The sequence below is a fragment of the Delphinus delphis genome, chromosome 16, assembly GCF_949987515.2.
Source record: "Delphinus delphis chromosome 16, mDelDel1.2, whole genome shotgun sequence".
Taxonomy (NCBI): Eukaryota; Metazoa; Chordata; class Mammalia; order Artiodactyla; family Delphinidae; genus Delphinus; species Delphinus delphis.
The window spans coordinates 62,086,548-62,113,323 of NC_082698.1; the positions used below are offsets into that span (position 1 = coordinate 62,086,548).

Here is a 26,776-nt window from a genome sequence, read left to right on the forward strand (position 1 = left end):
CAAGATAGTTTTGTGATTAAATTCGTGGCTTTGGAGCTGTGCAGACCTGAGTTTTTAATCCTAGCCCGTCTACTTATTTAGCTCTATAATCTCAGGTCAGTGTTGGCATCCACTGACTGTGTTTTTTCAATCAAGTTGTGATTTTCTTGGTTGTTGTTATGATGGGTGATTGTTAATAATATCCTAGACATTTTGTCTGTTATGTTAGGAGACACTAGGATCCATTTAAATCTTTTAGCAGGCATCACCCTATTTAGGGTTAGCACATGGGTCTTGGCCTGCTTTTGTGGACTGTGGTTTCAATGGCAGTTTAATTTTCAGCAGCTTTGCAGTGTTATTTTGGTCAGCCTGGTTTATCTGGTGCCACTGGGGCTTCTGTTGGTTCCTGCTGGTGCTGCCTGAGGGGGCTGAGTATCTCGTGGCAGAAGAGGAGAGTCTTAGGCTACAGGGATAAAGAAGCTTCCTGAACTGGTCTACCCATTATAGCTGGATTTCTCCCTCAGGCTCAGCTCACCCGCCTACCTAGGTAACTCTTGGTGGAAAAGGGGAGTCTCAGGCCTTGTGCGGAAGGAGAGTGCCTCCCTGGTTGTTTATTTCTGCCTGGGCTCCCAATGAGCCCCCTTGCCAGGTAGTGTCATGCCCACCAGAGGGACCCCCATTCCCTATGGGGGAGGTGGAGGAATGAGCCTATCTGGACTGCCTTCTGTTGCTAGGTTAGGGGTTGGGAAGGACTCTTCTCCTCCTCCTGGTGGTGGTAGGATGCATGTGCCCTGTCACTGCTGTTCTCTGGTCCTGGGGGCCCAAACCAGCTTGCCTTCTTAGCACCTTTCAGAGTTCTTGGTTGTGTCTTGTCATCTCCAGGGTCTATAGCTGTGCTTAGCAGGAGAAGTAGAGAAAAACAGGTCTATGCCTTCTTGTCTGGTCCAGGACCAGAAACATCAGCATTCAGATTTTAGTAATATTTCTCTTATTCCTTTTGTAAGTTCTGTTTTTAAATGCTGCCTCAGTCATTGTAATATGTGATTTCTGAAGTGATTTGTTACGATAAGAAATATGTTTTCTAATGAAAGACTATACAAAGTGGGGGACTTCACAAGTATTAGCAATAAATAGGAATCATCTGCCCAAATTTATGGAAAGGAAAGGGGATAGAACACTAGTCAGAAGAAATGTCAGCAATAGTTCTCCTGTATGAGATCCTCTGTAGAAAGCTTCCACTCCTCTGTTCAGGTAAGGAATGTAAAATACTCTTGTATTCACTTGCTAGGCTACCATAACCAAGTACCACAAACTGGATGGGCTAAACAAGAGAAATGTATTGCCTCCCCGTTCTGGAAGCTAGAAGTCCGAGATCCAGGTATCAGCAGGCCCATGCTCCCTCTGAAGACTATTGGGAAGGATCTGTTCCAGGCCTCTCCCTGCTTTTGATAGTTCCTGGCTTGTGGCAGCATAACCCTAATGTACACAAGGTGTTCTCCCTGTGTGCTTGTTTCCAAATTTCCCCTTATAAGGACATCAGGGGAAAGAATTCCCTGGGGTCCAGTGGTTAGGACTGTGCTTTCACTGCCATGGGCCCGGATTCAATCCCTAGTTCGGGAACCACAGGCTGTGTGGCACGGCCAAAAAGAAAAAAATACGAACATCAGTCAGGGCTTCCCTGGTAGTGCAGTGGTTAAGGATCCGCCTGCAAATGCAGGGGACACGGGTTCAAGCCCTGGTCCAGGAAGATCCCATATGCCACGGAGCAACTGAGCCCGTGCACCACAACTACTGAGGCTGCGCTCTAGAGCCCGCGAGCCACAACTACTGAGCGCACGTGCTGCAACTACTGAAGCCCGCGCACCTAGAGCCTGTGCTCCACAAGAAGCCCACTCACTGCAACAAAGAGTAGCCCCCACTCGCCACAGCTAGAGAAAGCCCGTGCGCAGCAATGAAGACCCAACGCAGCCAAAAATTTTTAAAAATAAAATAAATAAATTGAAAAATAAAATAAAATAAATAAATAAAATAAAGTATACAACACAATGGTTCTTCCTTTTAAAAAAAAAGATACATGCACCCCAGTGTTCATTGCAGCACTATTTATAATAGCCAAGATATGGAAGCAACCTAAATGTCCATTGACAGAGGAATGGATAAAGAAGATGTGGTACATTTATACAATGGCATATTACTCAGCCATAAAAAAACAATGAAATAATGCCATTTGCAGCAACATGGATGGACCTACAGATTATCATACTAAGTAAAGTAAGTCAGACAGAGAAAACAAACATCATATGTTATCACTTATATGTGGAATCTAAAAAAATGATACAAATGAACTTATTTACAAAACAGAAACAGACTCACAGACTTGGAAAACAAACTTATGGTTACCAAAGGGGAAAGGTGGAGGGGAGGGATAAATTAGGGGTTTGGGATTAACATATACACACAATTATATATAAACCAGATAATCAACAATGACCTACTGTACAGCACAGGAAACTCTACTCAGTATTCTGTAATAACCTATATGGGAAAATAATCTGAAAAAGAATGGATATATGTATAACTGAATCACTTTGCTGTACACCTGAAACGAACACAACATTGTAAATCAACTACACTCCAATATAAAATAAAAATTAAATTAAAAAAAATTTTTAAATGTAGTCTCAGCAACACTGCATGATCAATGCAGTTTTTCAGGTAAGGCAATCTGAAGCATTGGCCCAGTTGTATAAAGGGTCCGAATGAGAACTCCAATTAGAAATTCAAAATTCATTTTCACCATCCCTGAGCCCAGGCCTGCATGTGCTGCAGCTGTAACGGCGATTATGTCCTATCTAATCAGCATATTTGCTACGCAAGAGCTTATATTGTGCTTCTGCACAGAGTGTTCTTTACATTTAGAACAGCTGCCTTTACTGCTTTCTGGGAGTCTAGGCCAAAGGGAATTTGCCTGTACACTGACAAGAGTGCTGTGCGAATTGCTTCATGATGACAAGTATTTATTGAAGAGTTATTAACTCGAGTCGATTGCCACAGAGTTTATTGCTCCCTCTGTCTCTCTTTGGGATCTTTCCCTTAGTTATTACAAAACCTTTAAATTAACAGAAAACATTTGCCAGAAATAAGATTAAGCAATGAACACCACAAGGGTATGTGGCAATCTGAATTTTTTTAAAAGGCTGAGAGCAAAAAAAAAAAAAAAAGCCTGAGAGCAATTTGGCAATCTCTATCAAAATTTTAAATTTGTCTTTATACTTTGAGTCAGCAATTCTGATCTAAGACTTCATTCTAGTTGACTAAGAATAGTCAACCGGGCACACAGCCTATGGCAGCTTTGTTAAGTATAGCAAAACCTGGAAAAATATCTAGCAGTCCAGTTGAGGAATGGCTAAATATTCATACATGTAGCAGTCAGTGAAGTCACTGCATGGGCTGATATGGAAAAGATGTTCAAAATACCTAAGTGAAAAGAGAAAAAGTTGTAGTACTCTATAGCTGCCAGCTATGGCCTGCGGGCCAAATCCAGCCTGCCAGAGGTTTGGTAAAAACACTTTATTGGAACACAGTCACACCCTTTCATTTATGAATTGCTGTGACTGCCTTCTAGCTACAATGAAGACAGAATTTAGTAGTTGGGATAGAGACCACATGACCTGCAAAGTCAAAAATATTTACTATTTGACCCTTTACCAAAACCATTTGCCAATCCCCACTCTATCCTATGATCCTATTTATGTTTTTACAAAGGGAGCACTGTGGGGAAAGAGACACATTAATGGATATGCTTGTATGGGTATAGACAATTTCTGGGGACAAACAAACAAAAATAAACCACAGCCAACAATGGTTATCTCAGGGAGTGGGAATGAGTTACGTGCGGAAGAGGTCAGGCCCATGGAGTTTCCTTCCACTTTGTAAGCTCCTATGCTCTCTTATTTGTTTTTCTTTTTGGCTGTGTTGGGTCTTCGTTGCTGTGTGCGGGCTTTCTCTAGTTGAGGCGAGCGCGGGCTACTCTTCGCTGCAGTGCCCAGGCTTCTCATTGCGGTGGCTTTTATTGTTGTGAAGCATGGGCTCTAGGCGCGAGGGCTTCAGTAGTTGTGGCAAAGGGGTCAGTGGTTGTGGCTCGCAGGCTCTAGAGCGCAGGCTCAGTAGTTGTGGCGCACGGGCTTAGTTGCTCCGCAGCATGTGGGATCTTCCCGGACCAGGGCTCGAAACCATGTCCTCTGCAGTGGCAGGCGGATTCTTAACCACTGCGCCATCAGGGAAGCCCGTAAGCTTCTATGCTCTTTGAATTGTTTTTCTAAAAGCATGTATAAAATTTTAAATTTTTTTAAAGAAAATCAAATGAAGTAGGAGAAGGATACCAGTGGACAGTGCTCAGCACAGCTAGTGTCGGGGGCTTCTCTTTCTCTCTCTCTCTCTCTCTCTATATATATGTATACATATGTGTATATATGTAATATATATTATATATGTTACATATATATGATATATGTAATATATATCATATATATGTAACATATATATGATATATATACTTATATATGGATATACACGTGGATATATATGATATATACTTATATGTATATATATATTATATATATACTTTAGATACAGAATAAGGACTGGGAGGGACTGAGCCCTGGAATCTAATTTTTAACCAGTTCCCCAGGTGATTCTAACATCGCCTATGTTTGAAACCACTGCTCTAGTCATAAATTTCAGAGATCAGGAAAAATGTCTCATGGGGTTGTAGTTATGATCAGCATGAGATAATCCAGCAAACATCTATCACAGCAACAGCAGCAAATGATAATAGCTCCCATTTGTGAACACTTCCTAAGTGGCAGGCCCTATGCTACAGGCTCAATGTGCTTCATCTCGTGGGTATCCTTGTCCTGTCCCTCATCTTAGAGGATATGCTTTCAGCTTTTCACCAGTGAGTTTAATGTCGGCCGTAGGTTTATCATATATGGCCTTTATTATGTTCACTGTATACCGACCTTGAGAATTTTTATCATAAATGGATGTTGAATTTTGTCAAAAGCGTTTTCTGCGTCTATTGAGACGATCGTATGATTTTCATTCTGTAATTTGTTAATGTGGTGCATCACACTGACTGATCTGTGGATGTTGAACCATCTTGCATCCCAGGGATAAATCCCACTTGATCATGGTGTATGATCCTTTTAATGTATTGTTGATTTAATGTTGATTTATTTATTGTTGATTTATTTATTGTTGATTTATTTTATTTATTTTTAAAATTACACAACATTTTTAAAATTAAATTTTTTGGAGTATAATTGCTTTACAATGTTGTATTAGTTTCTACCATACAGCAAAATGAATCAGCTATACATATATATATATCCCCTCTTTTTTAGATTTCCTTCCCATTTAGGTCACCACAGTGCATTAAGTAGGGTTCCCTGTGCTATACAGTATGGTCTCATTAGTTATCTATTTTATACATAGTATCAATAGTGTACATGTGTCAGTCCTAATCTCCCATTCCTTCCATTCCCTCTTCCCCCTTGGTATCCATATATTTGTTCTCTATCAATAGTGTACATGTGTCAGTCCTAATCTCCCATTCCTTCCATTCCCTCTTCCCCCTTGGTATCCATACATTTGTTCTCTATTTGCTTTGCAAATAAGATCATCTATACCATTTTTCTAGATTCCACATATATGCGTTAATATACGATATTTGTTTTTCTCTTTCTGACTTACTTCACTCTGTATGACACTCTCTAGGTCCATACACGTCTCTACAAATGACCCAATTTCGTTCCTTTTTATGGCTGACTAATGTTCCATTGTTATATGTGCCACATCTTTATTGATTCCTCTGTTGGTGGACATTTAGGTTGCTTCCATGTCCTGGTTATTGTAAATAATGCTGCTATGAACATTGGGGTGCGTGTGTCTTTTTGAATTATGGTTTTCTCTGGGTATATGCCCACGAGGGGGATTGCTGGGTCATATGGTAGTTCTATTTTTAGTTTTTTAAGGAACCTCTATACTGTTTTCCACAGTGGCTGTATCAATTTACATTCCCACCAACAGTGCATGAGGAGAAAATATTTGCAAATGAAGCAACTGACAAAGGATTAATCTCCAAAATATACAAGCAGCTCAATATAAAAAAAAACAAATAACCCAATCAAAAAATGGGTGGAAGACTTAAATAGACATTTCTCCAAAGATGATACACAAATTTTAATATGTTAAAAATTCAAAAATTACAGATAAAGTCCTCCTTGCTTGCTGTCAATCCTACTCCCTTCTTAGAGATTAACCACTATCAGTTCGGTATGACTCTTTCTTGATTTTTCTCTATGCTTTTACACACATTTATCTGAATATAAATATACAATTTAGTATTTTTTAAGTATGTACGGGATCATACTTATATACATTTTGAAATTTCATGTTATTATTTATAGATGCTACCTAATTCTTTTAAACTGGTGTAAAGATAATACAGATGTATTGTTGAACACATATTCTTAATCGACTCCATGAGACATGTTCCTGAAATCTAATGTGTTGTAGGTAGCTGGGATGCTGATTACAAGTTGGAGAATAGAAGGGGGCCAGGTAAGAAAGGTAGGCAAGGATCAGATAATGAAAGGGCTTGCTAAGGAGACCCTGGACTTTAGGAGGCCCTCAAGAGGCACCAACAGTTTTTAAAACTGGAAAGGACTATTATCTTATTTCCGTAATGGGTACAGAAGTATTCAAGGAATCCTGATGATCTGCAATGCTGTTTGATAATATCTCCCCCTCCCGCCATACCCTTCTCATTAGGAAATATCCAAGCATATTTATTGAATGCATGACTCCTCTATAAATATTGGAATGGTCATGGTGTGATATGCCATTTGAACACATTCCACAAGCATTTGCTGGGTGGCCCTACAGTAGGCAGTGGAGGGGAGTACGAAGTGGTGTAGTGGTTTCCAAAGCAGGGTCCAGGGCTCTCTGGAGGTGCTAGAGCGCCCTCCAGTGGGGCCATTAAAAATCTAGGAGATGATTTCCAAGTACCACTAGACTGCAAGACTCATGAGGGCAGGGACCCTATCTCTTCTGTTCCCCTCTGTATTCTGAGCACCTAGCATATGTCCTCACATATAGCATGTACTTCATAAATATTGAATGAATTAATCTAAAAAATACAAATTCTTTCATTGGTTCCTAAAGGGAAATAAATATGTAGCAAAATACGACTATAATTGGGTATCCACAAACTAAAATGTATATTTTTGGACTTCCCTGAGAACTCCAATTCAATATTCAAAGCAGTCAAAAATTTTGTAAAGCTTCCACATTCAGGCTTCTTTTCTTTTCCTTTTTTGCACATATGGAGGGGGCTGGAATTTCTGCAATGTAAGGAAAGAATCTTTATTTTGTTGCATCCTTAATGCTTCTTGGGGACCTCGACCAATGTTTTTAAATTAAGAACTATTATTAATTATTCTACTAATATTAAGGGAGTATGTTGTGGGTGCTGGGTTAACCCTGTAATATGAATAGATACAAGAGTAGCTGCTAAACCTGTGCCTCCAAAGCCAGAGCCCAAGCCTGAAAAGACCCCTGTAAAGAAGGGAGAGCAGGGACCCAAACAGAAAAGTGGAGGGACTTCCCTGGTGGCACAGTGGCTAAGACTCCACACTCCCAATGCAGGGGGTCCAGGTTCGATCCCTGGTCAGGAAACTAGATCCCATATGCATGCTGCAACTGAAGATCCCACGTGCCGCAATGAAGATCCCACACGTGGCAATGAAGATCCTGTGTGCTGCAACTAAGACCTGGCGCACCCAAATAAATAAATAAATAAATACTTTTTTTAAAAAGAGAGAGAAAAGGGGAAAAGTCGATGTTGGCAAGGATGGGAATAACCCTGCAGAAAATGGAAATGCCAAAATACACCAGGCACAGAAAGATGAAGGTGCTGGAGGTGCCAAGTGAAACCAAAAACTGTTTTGTTTTTTAAAAAAAAATTTTTAATATTTATTTTTATTTATTTGGCTGCATCAGGTCTTAGTTGCAACACTCTGGATCTTTGTTGCGGCACACGGGCTCTTTTGTTGTGGTGTGCGGGCTCAGTAGTTGCGGCACGTGGGCTTAGTTGCCCCGCAGCACGTGGGATCTTAGTTCCCTGACCAGGGATGGAACTCGCGTCCCCTACATTGGAAGGCGGATTCTTAACCACTGGACCGCCAGGGAAGTCCCCTGTTTTTTTTAATTGTCGTAAAATACACATAACATAAATTTACCATCTTAACCATTTTTAAGTGTACTGTATAGTTTAGTAGTGTTAAGTACATTAACAGTGTTGTGCAACAGATCTCCAAAATTCTTTTCATCTTGCAGAACTGAAACTTTATAACCGTTAAACAATTCCCCATTTCCGCCCCCTCCCAGGCCATGGCAAGCACCATTCTACTTCCTGTCTCTAGGAAGCTGAGAACTCTAGGTACCTAGTATAAGTGGAATTATATAGTATTTGTCTTTTTGTGACTGGCTTCTTTCACTTAGCGTGTCCCCCAAGCTCATTCATGTTGTAGCATGTATCAGAATTTCCTTCCTTTTTAAGGCTGGATAATATCCATTGTATGTGTATATCACATTTTGTTTATCCATTGATGGACACATGGGTTGCTTCCACCTCTTGGCTGTTGTGAACATTGCTGCTGTGAACATCAGTATACAAATATCTCTCTGAGACCCTGTTTTCAATTCTGTGGGTTATATACCCAGAAGAATTGCTGGATCATATGATAATTCTATTTCCTATTTTTGAGCAACCCCCGTATTGATTTCCATAGGGGCTGCACCATTTTACATTCCCACCAACAGTGCACAGACTAGGAAACATACAATTAGTTTAAGAAGAATTAAGGTTTTTTTCCTAATTGCACTCTAGATTATGTCAAAGGGAAAACATTTAGAAATCTTAAGACTTTTACCTCTTCGAATTTTAGATGGATTGCTTTTCAGAATGATTTTTCTAATCAACATTTTATGAAATCCTCTAGCTGATAAAAGGCTAAACATTTACATTCTTCTCAAGAATTGAATGAATTTTTATGTATTAACACAGATGGTGTTCCAGTTTTTACTATGCTCAATGCAGCAAGGGATCATTAATTTTCAGCATCCATGCCCTTTCGGCTCCCTGGTCTCTCCTCTCCTTCACAGCCACATTTCTTATGGCACTGGCCAGGGTCACTGCCCCCTTTCCTCCTCTCATGGTCTCTCCTTAGGTCACTCCAGTCCAGCATCCATCCCCATTACTCCCTGAAACTGCATGGGGGTCCCCATGGCCCCCATGTTGACAATTCCAATAGGTGGTTAATTTTATGGGTCAACGTGACTGGAATAAAAAACACCCAGATAGCTGGTGAAACATTATTTCTGGGTGTGTCTCGTGTTTCTGGAAGAGGTTAGCATTTGCTTCAGTACACTGAGTAAAGAGATGTGCCCCTCACCAACGTCGACGGGCATCATCCAATCCGTTGAAGGCCCAAATGGAACAAAAAAACCACAAAGGGCAGATTCTCTCTCTTCTTGAGCTGGGACATCCACCTTCCTGCCTTTGGACATCAGAGTTCCTTGCTCTAGGACCTTCAGACTCCAGGACTTACACCACCAGCCCTCTGATTCTCGGGCCTTCAGAGTCAGACTGAACTATTCCACCGACTTTTTTGCTCTTTAGCTTGCAGATCGAAGCTCGTCGGACTTCTCGGCCTCCATCACTGAGTGAGCCAATTCCTTCACGTATCTCCTCTTATACAAATCTATGTATCCTATTGGTTCTCTTTCTCTGGAGAACCCTAACACAGTTGCTTTTCAGTCTCCATTTCAGTTTCTGAGTGCCTGTCGACCTAATGTTGAGCATGCATAGGGGAATAAGAATAGAGTGGGGAGAAGAATTACATAAAACTCCTCTGCTCAAACCCTCCATCTCCAGACCACTCACAAGAAAGTCTAAAGTCCTCACAGTGGCCTACAAGGCTCTAAAGATTTGCCCCTGTTGGGAGACAATTCTCTATGAATCTCTTATATTTCTGCACTTCTTGGAGCAGAGGTACTGGAGGCCTTTATTTCGACTATCTTTTCAAGGACGTTTATATAAAGAACAGCCTTGGAAGAGACTCTCCATCTGAGGCAGGGGATAGTTTTGTCTGCTGTCCAGTGTAATACTGTCTCCATCTGGGTCAAAAGTCAGCCAGGTTTGCCTGCAGTCCATTATGAAAGACTGGGGTTCCCTAAGCTCTGGGTTCTTCAGCTGTGATGCAAATCCACTCTATGGGCAGAATCCACCTGGGCTGCTCTGCATCACCCCAGAGTACTTGTTGGGGGGCAAGTGCAAAATACACAAACATGAAGCTCAGGCTTTGAGGTAATAAAATCCTTTGTCTCTGCCCCAGGAGTCTCGTGTTTGCCAGTATCCATGGAAGTGTGCCTGGCTAACTCATTAGGTAAACTCTCAGAACCTTCCCAATTCTTAACCACCTACCCCACACCTTTCTCACCTCACCTCCTGCTACTACTTCCCTTTTCACCCTGCCTGGCTACGCTGGCCTCCCAGCTGTTCCTGGAAGCTGCCATGAACACTCCTCCTTGAGGCCTCTGCACATGCTGTGCTGTCAGCCTGGAACATGTTACCCCCAGATGTCCTTCAGGTCCTGTCCAAATGGCACCTTGGTGGGGCCTTCCTTGACTACTCTCTACAACAGCCTCGCCACCAATAAACGGGTCGACTTTTGCCAACCTGATGGGTGAAAATGGTATCTCAGTGAGTTTTAAATTTATTAACTTTTGTTATTTTCTGTATTTATTATATTGCTATTATGAGTTTATTATGATTAAAAGCCATGTGTATTTCCTTTCCTGATAATTGTGATTCTCTCCTTGTCTATTTTTTTTAACAACAGTCTTTTTCATGTTAATTTTTCACTTGCCTATGATGTGATTACACATATTTTTTCTCGTCATCTGTCCTGAGTTTACGGTGTTATCACTGTTGCTGTTTTGCCATATAAAATATTTTTATTTTTCTGTGGTTAAATTTATCAATCTTTTCTTTTATGGCTTCTGGATTTTCAATCATAGCCAGAAAGGCCTTCTCTATTCCAGGATTATAAGGAATTCATCCATGCTTTTTTAAAATTTTTCTAGTACTTTTATGGTGTCATTTGTAAATATATGTATTTTTGAATCATTTGGAACTTACTTGATGTGGCATGTGACTTATAAATTCAACTTTTAGGTTTTCTTGACAACCCAACTGTCCCAACCCTTTTATTATTTATTTTAAGCACATAATTGAAACACTTCTTAAAAACGTACTCTGAAAAAATTGCTTACGTGCATGACAATGCCTCTTTCACCCATTTTAGAGGTGGGTACACTGTAGTTTGGGGCATTTGTCAACTTGACCAAGGCTTCCCAGCTGGTAAATGAAATTTGCAGCTCTCCTGAGAATCTGCCTGTGTGCTCCCTCCCTCCTCCTGAGTCCCCCAAGTCATCCTTGTGCTTTGGAAGCCTCTTACCTTACAGCCAGGCTTCTAACAAGGCCCGGTAGTCCAACGCATTAACTTGCATCATTAACTTGCACCGGGGCCAACTTGTGCCTCCAGGTGTGCACACCGGGGTTCCAAGCCCTCTGGACATAGTTCCCCTGGTTTAGTCAAAGCTGGTGAGAGGCCTCAGAACATAGCCTGACCCCTTTCAAATGTGTCTGGGCAGGATTCACACTCAATGCAGAAGACCCACAAGATGAAAGGAGGGGGAAGGTGGAGAGCTTGCCTATCCAGCCCCCTCTGAGTATTGTTGGAGTTGCCAGGTGCCATTTTATCTTTTTAAAATTTTATTGTTTAAAATTAACTTTTGGGGACTTCCCCGGTGGTCCAGTGGTTAAGACTCGTTGCTTCCGATGCAGGGGGCGCAGCTTCGATCCCTGGCTGGGGAACTAAGATCCCACATGCCACGCAGCGTGGGCAAAAAATAAAAAAATAAATAAAATTAACTTTTATTGGAATATAGTTGATTTACAATGCTGTGTTTCTGCTGTACAGCAAAGTGAATCAGTTATATATATACATGTATCCTGTCTTTTTTAGATTCTATTCCCATATAGGTCATTACAGAGTATTGAGTAGAGTTCCCTGTGCTATACAGTAGGTCCATATTAGTTATCTATTTTATATATAGTAGTGTGTATATGTCAATCCCAGTCTCCCAGTTTATCCCTCCCCCTACCCAGGTGCCACTTTAATTTTATTTCTGCATGTATTTGAGTTTATATCTGTACTTCGTTCCATTGGTTTGTGTGCCTTTTTGTGCACTACTACCAAACTTTTAATTACTGAGGATCTATAATGTTTTAATATCTGATAGTGCTAGATCCCTCTCATTGTTCTGCTTCTTCAGAGCCTGTTTTCTGACTATTCTTGTTTATTTTTCCATTTGAATTTTAGGAACAAACAGGGTAGTTTAAAAAACACACACATAACACTCCCCTTTCACTTTGCCAACTGGACTTATGTCTTTATTGGTCATTCAAGTGGGGCAAAGGAAATACCCTTTTAAAACTCAAGTAAACGGGGTGTTTGTCTCGTAACCTGTCAGAGGAAACAAACTGTAATAAAAACACATACATAATAATTAATCCTATTAGTTCTTTTACAGGAATCAGGTTAAATTTGTAATTTTACTTACAGAAAATTGAGATCTTTATGATAGAGTCTTCCCATCCAAAAGCATCATTCATCTTTACATTTGACTCAGTTTTCTTATCTGTAAAATCGGAGTAATAATACCAATCTCATAGGGCTGTCCTCAGAATTAAATGTGAAAATGCAGGTGAAGGAACCAATGATTTGGTTTGGAAGTGATTTGCCACTTCCTAGGGTATGAACTCGGGCTTCGTTACCACAGTATTCTGAACTTCGGTTCTCATTTGTAAACTGGGGATAACAATAGTATCTGCTTCACAGGGCCGTAATGAAAGGGTCAAATGAAATGAGGCCTGCAAAGTACTCAGTGCACTCGAACATAAGTACTCAATAAATATTAGCTGTTCTTCTAGAAAACAGGCTATCCCAGGGAACTGCGATTTAACGCAGAAGCTCGCTGGGATCCATCTTAGGTCGAGGGCTCTGAGGTCAACTCTTCCTTCCGATAACCTACCTACCTGCCGGTCGCCACTTCTGATTTTCCCCCAGCGTCTGAGAACGCACTCGGTCGGATTTGAAGCCGTCTAGGTCCCCCGCGAGACTCCAGGACGACGCCCCCGCCCTCCGGGGCACGGCGCTGCCACGTCTCGCGGTTCCTGCACTCCCTACGGGAGGAGGCGGGGCCAAGTCGGGCCCGCCCCCGAGGGTCTTCGTCTCGCCTGAGGCCCGCCCCTCCGCGGTCCCAGTCGCTGGTAGGGCGGCACCGGGTGTCAGAGCGACGTGACGCTGCGAAGGGGCGGGGGCGAGCACGCGCCCGGAAGTCCCGGGGGAGGAGGTGTTACGTATATCCGGCGAGTAGGTGGCGGTCCAGGGTGCTTCTGGGCTCTGTGCTCTGAGGGAGGGTCCAAGCCGCCAGCCGCCGCCGGAGGAGCCCCTTAGGCCGTGAGTCGGGGACCGCGGCGAAGGAGGGAGCCGGGGCCGGAGGGGCTGGGGTGGCCGGCGGAGAGGGTCGGGGCGGAGGCCGGCGCAGGCGGGATTTTGGGGGGGGAAGTGACACGCAGGCGGTTCTGTGGGGCCGCGGGACTCGTTCTGGGCGGGGACGGGCCGGCTTGGCCGGGTCTGCTCGGTCCCCTGCCGGCCTCTCGGGTATCGGGTCCATCAGCATTCCGCTCGGGGGTTTTGCAGCTGCTGGGCAGGATAACAGTTTTCCTGTCGGTACGGTGCGCTCTGGTTTACGAATCGGCTTCATATCCCCTGTCTCGGATGAGCTTCAGCCCTCGGTGGGGTGGATTGAAGTCCTTGATGATTATCCTTTTTTTTTTAATTTTATTTTTATTTTACAGATTCGGGGACTAAGGCTCATTGAGGCACAGTGAATTGCCCAAGGCCCCGCAGATAGCAAGTGTGAGCGTTCGAACCAGATCTCCTGGCTCCTAGTCCAGGGCTCTCCCCACCCCCACTTCAGCTGTGTGTTATCATCTGCTGCTGTCCTGGGTCGAACCCCGTGTTTTCTTCTTCCACTTCCCCCTTTTTCCCCTCTCTCTTCAGTGCATGGAAAAAAATCTCTGTTAGTATTCTCCCTTGTTCTCGTCTTTTCTCCTTTACCGCGGTGCATCTGCTTAGGTTTTGACAGGGGGCTTTACAGAGTTTTGACGTTTACTCTGCAGCCAAGCAGAGTTTACTCTGCAGCCAAGCATGAATAAGCATGCTCTGAGCATGAATAAGAAGTAATGAGTATGTATAAGAAGTGATGCATAGATTTTTTATTGGTTAATTGTCAGTCTAGTGCTTCTCCTTTTTATTTATTTGAATCAGTTAGTCCTGAAATTTGCAAATGTTAGTTTTAGGTACGTTGGCAGTGCTTTTGTTGGTAGTTAGAGCCCTTAGATTGTAGTCTAATTTGCCATAAGGTGCCATAAGGTGGTAAAGTGGATCAAGGATAGAAAAGGAATAAAATGCTAGTTATTAATATATCGTTCAGAAGTTGTGATGAGTTGTAAGGAAGAAAACAGCAGGTTATTATCTGTGTAGTTGGTGGTTTAAGGAAGCTTTATGTTTTTTTAAAGCATTTTTGTGATTTGCATTGGAATTTTATGTGATATTAACAGGAAGAGCTTTGGCTTTGGCATTAAAAGAGGAGGGTTTAAGTCCTGGCATTGTTACTTTTTCAGCTGAGCAGTCTTGGTTAAGCTAGCTAATCTAGGACCATCAGCATCCTCATCTTGTTAAATGAGGCTAAGGATTCCTACCTCATAGGGTTGGTGTGAGGCTGAAATGAGATATATGTGCAGGCACTGTATAAACTGAAAAATTACTCACGAGGGGGTACAAAGCCTAAGATCTCAAGGATGGAGGAGCCATCAGAGACATTTCCTTAACTTTGGGTAACAATACAGTGCAACTCTTTGGGTCCAGTAAGGGGTTTTATTATTTTTTAACATCACCTGAAGAGTTTCTTCAAGTACTTTCCGTAGATCATTTTGGAGGGAAGAATTATGGGACTTTTAAAGCAAGGATGTCAAGGGAGAATAAATTGGAAAGTCAAAGTAGTTCAGTTAACCGTGAAAAATTCCCTAAAATGGGCTGTTCCCCTGTCACCTTGGGAGAATTTATCTAGTTGGGAATACTTCTAAAATGATGTAGTAAAACTTTACAAACTATCTAGAAAGTAATGACTGCAAACCAGTGTAATATAAATGAATATATAAGTGTTGGGTTTTAAAGTCGTAATCATTGGGAGTGACCTTAATGAGAGGTGCTCTCTAAAGGTGAGCCCTGCTTCTCCAAGTAGTAGCCGGAGAAAATAGAGAAGGATGACTGGTGTGGTGGGATTGCAGAGGAGAGGCACATTGTTCTTTTACTTAACCTGCAGTGGAAACTTAAGCACAGGAACTTTGTAAGTATATTTAGGTCATTGGACTTCTTAAAGTAGAGACAAGGTTTCCGGACAAAACTATTATTTAACATACTAAATTTGGTTTTTCTGCCAAAATATATTTTGATGTTACTGAAGAGGGGAAAAAACCTTATTTAGTATCCTTTTTTGGTTTTGGCTGCACAGCGCGGCATGCAGAATTTCCCTGAACAGAGATTGAACCCGTGCCCCTGCAGTGGAAGTACGGAGTCTTAACCACTGGACCACCGGGGAAATTCTAGGATCTTTCTATAAAAGCTTTTTCCTTCAGTCTCCATCCCACCCAAACTCCCAAGCTTCATTTGGCCCTTCTATGGTAAGAGCCATAGAAGATAAGCACTAAAGCAGTCCCTAAAGTTTACATGTGAGGCCACAGGCCTGATTTTAAAAAAACGCAGTAATTGGATGAAAAAGAAAATTAACACACACTGTCTCCATTTTTCAATTTCTTCTTCATCTAGCATTCTTTGAATGAAGAATATAGGTGGGTTTTTGTGGCTAACCCTTTTACAGTAAACTTCTGTTTACTTTTTTTTTTTTTTGGTGTGTGTGTGTGGTACACGGGCCTCTCACTGTTGTGGCCTCTCCTGTTGCGGAGCACAGGCTCCGGACGCGCAGGCTCAGTGGCCATGGCTCACGGGCCCAGCTGCTTCGCGGCATGTGGGATCCTCCCGGACCGGGGCACGAACCCGCGTGCCCTGCGTCGGCAGGCGGACTCTCAACCACTGCGCCACCAGGGAAGCCCTGTTTACTTTTTTTTAAAAACAAAACTTCAGCAAATTTGTTTGATAACAGTTGGCCACCTTGTGTTCAGGTGTTCTTGCTGATGAAGAGGAGTGAAAATGGGGGATCATCCTTTTTTCTGCACCAAATCTGAGATACTGAGGCAGAAGTTCAGTGTGATCAGGACATGCTGACTCTGAGAAACCTTAACACCCACCATTAGCTCTAGATCCTACCCTCTTAACATTCAGAGGTCCTCTTGCTTATTCCCCAGTGTATGTAGACCTTTTAGGAGCTTCGGGTCATCTTCTGTTTTGTCTAGGCTTATGGGAAACAGTAGAAAAAGTGGTGTTAATATCAGTATTGAGGTATGTACTTGGCTAGGAACCTACCTCTATGCCCTGAATGAGTATTGTTATTTTAAGAAAGTCCATATTTGTAAAATGGGTTAGGTAGGTGTTGATTATTCACATTATGATCGGATTCTCTTATCTCTTCATGGCTCTCCATTATAGTGATATCATCTTTTTTTAAGTTGAGATACATATTATAAGAGGGGTTAAACAAATATTAAGAAGAGATAGCATTGGTAAATGGAGCAGTGCAAATTGTGCCAGCCAGTAGGATTTTGGTGACCTTGTTTTTTAGAGTTGTTTGCAAGGATGGGTTAATATGCTTTTCATTCAGGTTAATATGCCTTTATTCTTATTTTCTACTTAGTGCATCATTGTGACATTTTGATCCAGATTATTGATGGGGCTGATTTCCTAGAAGTTTTGCTAACTGGTAGACAGCAGTGGTGTATCTAGGGAATGCGAATGAGCAGCTGCCTGGAGGAGTGAATCACACAGCAAAGGAGGAAAGTATCTTTAACTCCTAGTCTTCTGAGTATCATAGATTGGAAACGTAGAAAACCAGAAGTTTGTGCAGATCTGAGGACCCCAGAGACTTCCCTCCAGAGTGCACAATCCTTTGTTTTCTTATGCCCCAAAACATGGGACTGTAAACATGCATCAGGGCCAGTGAATGAGAGTTAACTTCTCCGAAATATGCTAGCATTCAGAAAGCTAATGTTTGCTGCTTTCCTATTTTATACAGGTAGTAAGCATTAATAATGTCTTTCATCTTTGAGTGGCTCTACAATGGCTTCAGCAGTGTGCTCCAGTTCCTAGGTAAAGCCATTTCCTTGAAATATATCATAGGTTTCAAACTATGTGTATTTCCTGTAACCATTTAAATGTTGATACAAGTAGGCTTTGGTGTGTAGAGAGAAAATTATGTTAACTTTTGGTTTTTTCTTTTTTAGGACTCTACAAGAAATCTGGAAAACTTGTATTCTTGGGTTTAGACAATGCAGGCAAAACCACTCTTCTACACATGCTCAAAGATGACAGATTGGGCCAACATGTTCCAACATTACATCCGAGTAGGTTTGAAAATACCCGGTGACCTTTTGATATTTGAGGGTCAGTGTCAGGGCTGTAGGATGAATCCCAAGTTGATTCAGTTCTGTTATTAACTGAAGCCCCAAAAGACAGCTTACTTGAAAAAAATTCCTTATAGTATACACTCAGGTCAAATACCCATAAATCTAAACCTCTGGAACTTTGTCACTATCTGTTCTCACTAGTCCTGCAATGGGACACATCTCCCATATCTACTTCTAAGGAGCAGCAAACACCTTGGAGGAAAAGAGACTTGTTGGCTTTTTAGAATTATTTAAGAGTGTTTTCACCGTTGTATCCTTTTCTTTACATAGTGAAAGCTTCATTAGGTTTTGCATTTGTATTGGATTAGAATACTGGTAGTTGGGCCTTGTTGGATGGAGAAGTTTATTTTCTTCCTTTATTTTTCAGCATCAGAAGAGCTGACAATTGCTGGAATGACTTTTACAACTTTTGATCTTGGTGGGCATGAACAAGGTAAGAGATGGTTCAGTGGAAGGGTGGTTGACTTCTGGTTCATTTTGTTCCCCTTTTTTAAAGCAGTGTGTCATATATACCTTCTAAATTGCTTGAGATCTTACTTAATGAAGTTGTTTTATTCACTTATTTTTAAGTAATTTCAAACTTGCCAAAAGTTGCATAAATAATACAGAGAACTCCCCTCCTTTATAACTTTTGCCCAAATTTATTAGTCTCCCTCTCTGTGTAAAACATGTTAATATTTATTTTTCTTGACCCTTTTGTGAGTTCATCATGTTCTTTTACTCCTTAAATACTTTAATGCATGTTTCCTAATAACAGGAATATTCCCTTATATAATCATAATAATTATCAGACCCAGGAAGCTTTATTTGTCTACTCTATAGTGTATATTCCCTTTTTTTGTCATTTGTTCTAATAATCTCCTTTATAGCATTTTTCCTCTTATGCAAGATCCATTACAGTATCACATATTGAATTTAATCATGTCTTTCTTGTATCTGTTATTCAATGGAGTTAAAGTATGTAGGAAATTAAGTTATTTGTAAGTAATTTTAAATTTGTCAAAAGTTGCAAAAATAATACAGTGACTATTTGTGACCACCGTGATCTGAATTGATTTTTTGTATACTCTCCCCATTTTGGGCCGTTGGTGGAACATTTTCTTCTGCCTTCTTGCTCTCCATTTGGTTCCCAGTTCTTGTCAGGTGTTTTGGAGATATGCAGAATGGGGCATCTTTATCCGATCAATGCCCACTTTACATTTGGCAAGACTCTAGGCTTCGGAGTAAAACATTTAAGATGTGGGAATAAATATTCTGGAACGGTAGAAGAAAGAACCTATTGAGATTCTGTCAGGTTTACTCATTTGTTATCAAATTGAGTTGAGATGTCTCCTTTTGGAGCATTATGTTATTAGGTTGAATCTAATACAGTTTTTTTTAAAGTGTAGTTTAAAAAAAGTAGAATATTGGTAATTGTAAATGTAAAGTCAGATAATTTTAGCTAGAAGGCTGAGAAGAGATCCAAATAATTTTATAGTCAGTGATTTCATTAACGTATAATTACATTTATTTTATTCATTTATTGTTTATATCCTACAAAATCATTTATGTAGTATGAGCACCATCACATAAAATACCTATACAGAAGAAAGATTGAAAGAAAGTACACAGAAACATTAGCAGTGGCTGTGTATTGATGGAGGATTATAGATTATCTTGTTTCCTTTTTTTCTTTAATGAGCTTGTATTATTTCCATTTGGGTAGGGATGGGTGTATGGTCTCTTTTCTGCTTCTTTCAAAAGTATTTGTAACTGCTTACAAATTTAAATTCAGAGATAACACGGTTATAAGCTGAACTGAGACCATCTGGAGAATGCAGAAGGAGTAGGTGTTTTTAGACACCTGAACTGGGAATTGTGTATTATTTGGTGTGATAAATTTAGCTTTCAGGTTTTGATAGAGAAGGGAAATGCGTTTTTGTACAGATGGTCCCCAACTTAATGATGGTTCGACTTAAGATTTTTTGACTTTATCGTGATGCAAAAGTGATACGTATTCAGTAGAAACTGTACTTCAGATTTTGAATTTTGATCTCTTTCCAGGCTAGCCACGTATGGTATTGTACCATACATAGTCTCTCATCATGCTGGGCAGTTCCCAGTCAGCCATGTGATCCTGAGGGTAAACAACTGATATACTTACAACCATTCTGCACCAATGCAACCATTCTCTTTTCCACTTTCAGTACAGTGTTCAATAAATTACATGAGAGATTCAACACATTATAAAATAGGTTTTGTGTTAGATGATTTTGCCCAACTGTAGGCTGATGTAAGTGTTCTGAGCACTTTTAAGGTAGGCTGGGCTAAGCTCTGTTTGGTAGGTGTATTAAATGCATTTTCGACTTATGAGATTTTCAATTTACGATCGATTTATCGGGACATAACCCCATTGTTAGTCAAGAAAAATCTGTACATAGTTCTGTTTTGTTTGAGGAAAATTTAATTAACAGAAACACTTTTTCATGATAACCTAGCCACCATTTTACACAAATTACTAAAATGCTATACATTTGGAGGTTTCCTTTTTTTTTGGTATAACTTAAAAATTTTAACTTATGCAAGTAGTCCAGGATCAATGTCACAAATTCAGTATACAATCAGTATTCAAATATGGGAGGTAAAAGTGAAATTCCCCAACCTCCCCTTCCCAGTCCCACTCTTCAGAGGTAACCATTGTTAAATGTTTGATGATTTTAGACACCGAGAGATGCTTCCTTAATCATCCCATTGAAAGGACCAGAAACGAATGGCTTAGAAATTATAATACAATTAAAGCATTACTTCCCAGACCATTATCATTTCATGTCATAAACAAAAAAATAAAATTTATAGGGCACACTGGGTTAAATAAGGAAACTGAGGTAATTGGCCTGGGAACTTCAACCACCTGTCAAGCCTAGTCTCCCTATGGGCTGCGTGGATGAATGTGTCAGTACGCTTACACATTGGTTACTTAGGAACACATTGGTTACTTGGGACGAAAGTTATATTGAAAAGTAATTTGCATCCTGATATTTTAACTCAGAGGTTGCAAACTAAAATGGCTCCAGGGGTGAGGTAGGTCATTTAAGTGAGTGAAATTGGGAGTAAGTAGGGAGTGGTGGTAACTTTTTCAGACTGAAGAACTGAGACCTCATCTAAAGGGGTAGCCACCACTCAGTTCCAGCTGATTATTATCCATCCGGCATGTGGATAGATAGGCATGGGATATCCAGATGTTGCACTTTTTCAGAAAGTCAGGCAGAAAACCTTGATTTTCAGATTTTAAAAAATCAGATTCAGTTCATGGACCATCAGTTTATATCCTCTGTTCTGACTTAATATTGGCTAGGGTTTGGAGAATCTATACAGAGTCTAATGCTATTGAAACCTGGCCAGGATTTGTCTACTTTATAGACCATTAGGTTATTCATTTTCAGTACATATGTTTTTAAATTGATGAAACTGCAAACTTTGTCTTTTAGCCCGTCGAGTTTGGAAAAATTATCTCCCCGCAATTAATGGGATTGTCTTTCTGGTGGACTGTGCAGATCATCCTCGACTCATGGAATCCAAAGTTGAGCTTAATGTATGTTTATATTTTTTCCTTTCTTGGCCTCTGTTTAAGAAATACAGCTCAGTAGTGCTAATACTTAATCATTCCAGTTAACATTTGGTAAAAGTCCTAGTTGCAGGAAGAAAGTGTTTTAAAATCTAAGACATTGCTTTTCGATGTTCTGAGGAAACTTGGCTTGAACACGAGTAAATTAACTTTGCTTATATCTATCATAGGGTGACTCTTTGTGCAGTTTGCTCAGGACACTCCTCAGTTAATGCCTGTTTTCCCAGCATAATTAACGTCTTTCCCTTTCACATAGCACATATGTTCACTGTTTATGAAGTGTTGGCATAGTGAAACCTTAAAGGAGATATTAGTGTTCTTTGCGTTTTTGAATCTGTGTTCTCAGGTTGTGCCTGCCCACTCTTGCACTGAGTGACTTGTCAGACCTTAATAGTCTGTTCTGTCTTCAGTTTCAGTCATGTGCAGTGTTTGATACTAACTAGGACTCACCTCAAGTTTCTTCCTTTCTCAACATTGCATTTTCTTGGCTTGATAATTTCTGTAGTGTTGCCTTTGTAATGCCTACTGTGTTACCCTGTGCCTTAGTCTTTCTCTTTGATTTACAACTCTCTCTCTGCATTTTTGTTCCTGGCAATTTGAACCTCTCAGGTTTAAGTATGTTTGTTGAATCTGAAGCTCTAGTCTCATGGAGAATCGCCTACAGGGCAGTCCTTCCCTTACTTGACCCCTTGGCACTGGTCATTCTCTCTCTAAATTCCCCTTTACATTCTTGGTTTTGGTGCTTTCTCTCTGGCTGATACTTCTCAGACTCTTTCACAAGCACCCATTCCCCTGCTTAGCCCTTAAATCTTGGTGCTTTCCCAGGCTGGTCCAGGCTTCTCCCATTCCTTCATCTGCAACCCACATGCCAGTGACTCCCAGATGGATTTCTCTTGTTTAAACCTCTCTTGTGCTGCAGCCTCATACATAATGCTACTTATTAGAAACTCTACCTACCATTTCTGTTCTCCCAGAATGGAACTGTTCATTTTCCCTCATCTACGTGGACATGCAGTGAATTACTGTAGATTCCACCACCACCCTGCCATATACTAATGCTGGAAGGAACTTACTCAGACTTGTCTTTGCCCTACTTAATATTCTTGAATAGGTCTCTTACCACTTTGGTGATAAAATCCACAGATCTTTTGCTTAGCACATAAGATCTTTCATGATCTTTCCTCGTTTATTTCTTCAGCTTTTCTCTCTATTGCCTACCTTGATCTACATTCCAAACTTAGATAACAACTTGTTTTCCCTTGCGTATGCAGAAGTAACTGTCTCTGCCTGGTTTTCTCACCTGACCCTTACCCCATTTTGCTGGTAAATTTCTAAATGTCCTTTTAAGAGATTTCAGAGTTCAGGTATGACTGCTTCTGGGAAGCCTTCTCTGACCTCTCAGACTGTTAAACTCTCCATCTTATCAGTGTCTGTTGTCTTTGCTGATTTTCTTTTAGGACTCTCCCATCAGACTGTGAACTTAGATGGTAGGGACCTTGTCTTATTTCTTTGTGAAACCCCTGTACCTAGTAAAGCCTCGGGCACATAATACGCACTTTGTTAGTATTTAATGAATGAATGACATTCTTACTCTGATTTTGTATAACATTTCCTGGAACTTGAGATGTTCAAAGTAGGTTTCTCTTCAACTCTGCTCTTCTTTCCTAGCTTTTCCTGTCAGTGAAATAGATTCCCAGGCTTGAAATCTCTGCCAGCTTCGACTCCTGTGTTATCTGTCTTATCATTTAGATATCAGTCTCTTCACTTTTTTCTCCAGAATGCCTGCTGCACTATTCATTACATGCTGCTAGCTTAGGTTAGATCATCATCCCTTACCTGAGCACCACAGGTAGATACTATTTGCAAATTCATTGTACTAAAAGTGTAGATTCTATCTAATAATTTCTGGATTGGGGGTCTTTGGGATCTATTGTAGCTGACTTCTCAGACTGGCACTAATGCTTGTCATCCCTTCCCAACCCATTTACTCTGTCAACACATGTTACCATAAATGCTTTAATCCAGCCAGGTGATACTCCATGTGGCTTCCTGAATTCTTTTCCTGCTGTAAAGCCATTGCTTATATTCTTCCTTCTTTGGATTCTGCCTGTCCACACGCTGCCCCTCCTTCAGAGTCCAGTTTAGTTTCCACATCTTCACTAAGACTTTCCTCAAGCCCACATTGCCATTTTATTTTCCTGAACGTCTTTTAATATTTATATTCTCTTCCTATTCATTGCAACACTTAATCATCCACTTGCCTTGCTTTGCTGACAGATGAATATAGAGTGAGGATTTCTTGAGCCAGGGATATGTCTTACCTTTCCTTTTTTTTAAAATTTTATTTATTTATTTATGGCTGTGTTGGGTCTTCGTTTCTGTGCGAGGGCTTTCTCTAGTTGCGGCAAGCAGGGGCCACTCTTCATCGCAGTGCGCGGGCCTCTCACTATCGCAGCCTCTTTCGTTGCGGAGTACAGGCTCCAGATGCGCAGGCTCAGTAGTTGTGGCTCACAGACCCAGTTGCTCCGTGGCATGTGGGATCTTCCCAGACCAGGGCTCGAACCCGTGTCCCCTGCATTGGCAGGCAAATTCTCAACCACTGTGCCACCAGGGAAGCCCCTTACCTTTCCTTTTGTCTTCCTCTCAGTGTCAGAGATAGTGCTTTGTGCACATGGGACATCTAGTGTATGTCTGGGGACTCTGGTAGTCATCTTTGAGGCTCTGTAGCCAGAGCTTTGTTCTTCTAGGACAGTGCTCAGGGGAGAGCTGAGGATGGCTTGTGGCTGAGTGATTTAGCTCAGAGTTAAGGTTGGGCAGTTTTGCTGCCTTGCAAATAGACACAGCTTTACATTATAATTGTTTTGAAGCTGTTGGGGGATTTCTAACTAATGTCAAGGTAATTTTTAGGGGCTATAATGTCAAGATTAACTTTTAGTTAATCACTCAGGTATAAATATGGTCAGATTTTCACTTTACATTTGATACCTTATAGACAAGTGAAAGTCAAAGTTGTTTTCATTATTTGGTGGGCTTTTATAGATTCCTCACTCAACCCATTTTTTATCTTGTCTTTAGGCTTTAATGACTGATGAAACAATATCCAACGTGCCAATCCTTATCTTGGGTAACAAAATTGACAGAACAGATGCAATCAGTGAAGAAAAACTGCGTGAGATATTTGGGCTTTATGGACAGACCACGGGAAAGGCAAGAGAAGAATCTTCAGGGGACATATTATAAAGGAAATTCACAGCTTGTGAAACATTCATGTTGTGCTATCTAGATTTTACTTGTCTTTCAAAAGTAACTGGGCTTAGTATTTGTTTAACTAGAGGTGATTTTAGACTCTCTCAAGGCAGGAGCATGTTCTTTTTTTAACTGTTTTCTAATGAGAGTTTCCTCGGGTATATAAGGATGAAGGAAATGGTAGAAAAAGCAAACTTGTCATTTTAAGAATTTTCTGACTGTCTTTCAAATCCAGTTCTGAGAAATCAATTTTGAAAGCCCTCCTTAGCCAGAAATTTTTTTCCACTGGAAATTTCAGATTATGAAGAGTGATCATTTATATCACTTTCCAAGCATTGAAATCAGAGCACTGGGTTATCCTCAGTGCTCCTTGCTGAAAGAGGTAGGACTGTTACCTCTATTTTGAAGATGAGGAAACTCTGAGAGTTATTGGATCAGGTCTACACAGCAAGTCAGTGATGGAATCAGGAATAGAACCCAAGTCTTCCAGGTCAGTAGGTTATGCTGTTTCCAGTAGGAAGGAGAACCCTGTTGCAGAAAAGTATGCTTGGGAGAGAAAAATCTAGAACAGCCATAATTACAGGAATCCTGGTCTTTTGGGCTTGGGGTTTTGGCATATTTTATTTTTTTAAATGTCCTTTTCTGGGATCTTTAACTTCCTGACTTTTTTGCATGGCTCCTTAGTCTTGCTTCTTCTTGGTTATCTAGTTCTTTCTAGAAATGCTTCCTTTAATTAATTAAGTTTTCCCTCTTACAGGCACATGAATTTTTAATTTTCTTAATGTAACCTGTCATTAGTGTATATTTCTGAATGCTTGTGTTAATGAGGATGTCCTTATGTCTAAGGAGTCCTGGATTTCTTTTGTCCATGAAAGAGCCTGCTGGTTCTGTGGGTCCCAGTGGCCTTTTTCTTGGTTTGCTGCCATAGCTTTCCAGATGCATGTTGGTGTGTTCAAAGCAAAGGCTCTTCACAATGAGAGGGAGAACCTGGTAATAGGACTGGGCTGCTTATCTGTCCTGAAAGCACAAACCCCAATGGCCTTGACCACATTTCTGTAATTAATCCCTACTCAGATTTGCTTTTGAGGGAAAGAGAAAGTGATTTTTGTTGTCACCCTTTCAAGCTTTTCCACCTGGAGACGCTAATGGACCTTTCTTGATTTTGCCTCCCCTAGGGGAATGTGACCCTGAAGGAGCTGAATGCCCGCCCTATGGAAGTGTTCATGTGCAGTGTGCTCAAGAGGCAAGGCTATGGCGAGGGCTTCCGTTGGCTCTCCCAGTATATTGACTGATGTTTGGACAGTGAAAATAAAAGAGTTTTACTTCTCTGGACTGATCCTATTCACAGCTTCCTCATGAACTTTTCTAATAGAACAAGGAAAGCTCTCCAACCATGTCTGGCGTTGAGAAGCCAAGAGTCTCTGTCAGCTCTCTCATCGCCCAGTGGTGACATGTGCTCTTCTCCACACTGTTGGGAGGTAATGCTGCCCCACGTGCTGGTGCAGGTCAGTACCCCGGGACTTGGAAGTGGCAGGATTTGCCAGGTAGAGCTGTGTGCCATCATGGAGCACCTGGAAAGAAAAACACGTCTCACCACTGTGGTTGATTTCAAAAGAAAGTGATTCTATTTTTTAAAGAAAGTGTTATTAGTGTAATTGGTGACCCTCCTAATAACTTTTTGAGTTCACAATTTACTTGGTCCAGAGTTTGCTTTTTTTTTTTTTTTAACTAGTGAATGGCATTTAGATACTTCATAAAATTATGCACAGATACACGTTGGAGGCCAGAGCTCAGTCAAATGAACAGCAGGCTGGTGAGAGAGGCTCCCCTCTCACTAACTGCCTTGTAGTAGGTGGCACCACCTTGTGCACAGAGCACTAGGAAAGGGCAGAACCCCGGCCGTGCAGTTAAGGCCAGTTCCCACAGTCTCAGGCTACCGTCATTCCTCATCCCAGCATGCATAGCAGATTGTTCACTGCGGAGGAGTTAATTGTAGAGTGGGTTGTTATTATTTTTACTCATAAAGTTACAAATTTTAGCCAGTCTTTACTTTTATGTAGTTGTGAAATTTCATTTCCCTCTGTAGCACCTTTTTCATTTTCAGTCGTAAA

General features: G+C 41.0%; 1 protein-coding gene, 1 long non-coding RNA gene and 1 other non-coding gene across 7 annotated transcripts in view; 2 read left to right on the forward strand and 1 right to left on the reverse strand.

Moving 5' to 3' along the window:
• The window catches only part of LOC132439963 (uncharacterized), a 44,045-nt gene extending 30,697 nt beyond the window's left edge, over positions 1 to 13,348 (reverse strand). The window contains exons 1-2 of the long non-coding RNA XR_009522472.1: positions 13,208 to 13,348; positions 12,733 to 12,810 (exon numbers count right to left, since the gene is read on the reverse strand). This is a non-coding gene — a long non-coding RNA (uncharacterized lncRNA). The remainder of the gene's footprint in view (positions 1 to 12,732; positions 12,811 to 13,207) is intronic.
• On the forward strand, positions 12,527 to 12,653 carry LOC132440124 (small nucleolar RNA SNORA27). Its single transcript, XR_009522528.1, has one exon. It is a non-coding gene; the product is annotated as a small nucleolar RNA SNORA27 (small nucleolar RNA).
• Positions 13,349 to 13,525: 177 nt separating the features above from the next.
• Positions 13,526 to 26,001, forward strand: SAR1A (secretion associated Ras related GTPase 1A). 5 transcript variants are annotated; one of them, XM_060034865.1, is made up of 9 exons: positions 13,526 to 13,631; positions 14,033 to 14,093; positions 17,047 to 17,189; positions 17,429 to 17,498; positions 17,633 to 17,752; positions 18,183 to 18,248; positions 21,283 to 21,386; positions 24,495 to 24,626; positions 25,841 to 26,001. In XM_060034865.1, exons 4-9 carry the CDS (start codon positions 17,441 to 17,443, stop codon positions 25,955 to 25,957), a joined length of 597 nt encoding a protein of 198 aa, XP_059890848.1. In that variant the 5' UTR covers positions 13,526 to 13,631; positions 14,033 to 14,093; positions 17,047 to 17,189; positions 17,429 to 17,440; the 3' UTR covers positions 25,958 to 26,001. The 5 variants fall into 5 exon arrangements, with proteins under 5 accessions (XP_059890848.1, XP_059890845.1, XP_059890847.1 ...); XM_060034862.1 differs by lacking the exon at positions 17,047 to 17,189 and having other exon boundaries at positions 17,425 to 17,498; XM_060034866.1 differs by lacking the exon at positions 14,033 to 14,093 and having other exon boundaries at positions 13,545 to 13,631.
• The last annotated feature ends 775 nt before the right edge of the window (positions 26,002 to 26,776 follow it).

Excerpts from the sequence above, each read along its gene's own strand:
- SAR1A (XM_060034865.1), top strand. The coding sequence starts at position 17,441 with ATGTCTTTCATCTTTGAGTGGCTCTACAATGGCTTCAGCAGTGTGCTC. Across the intron at positions 17,753-18,182 it reads TGTTCCAACATTACATCCGA|CATCAGAAGAGCTGACAATT; the intron begins GTAGGTTTGAAA and ends TTTATTTTTCAG. Across the intron at positions 18,249-21,282 it reads TCTTGGTGGGCATGAACAAG|CCCGTCGAGTTTGGAAAAAT; the intron begins GTAAGAGATGGT and ends TTTGTCTTTTAG.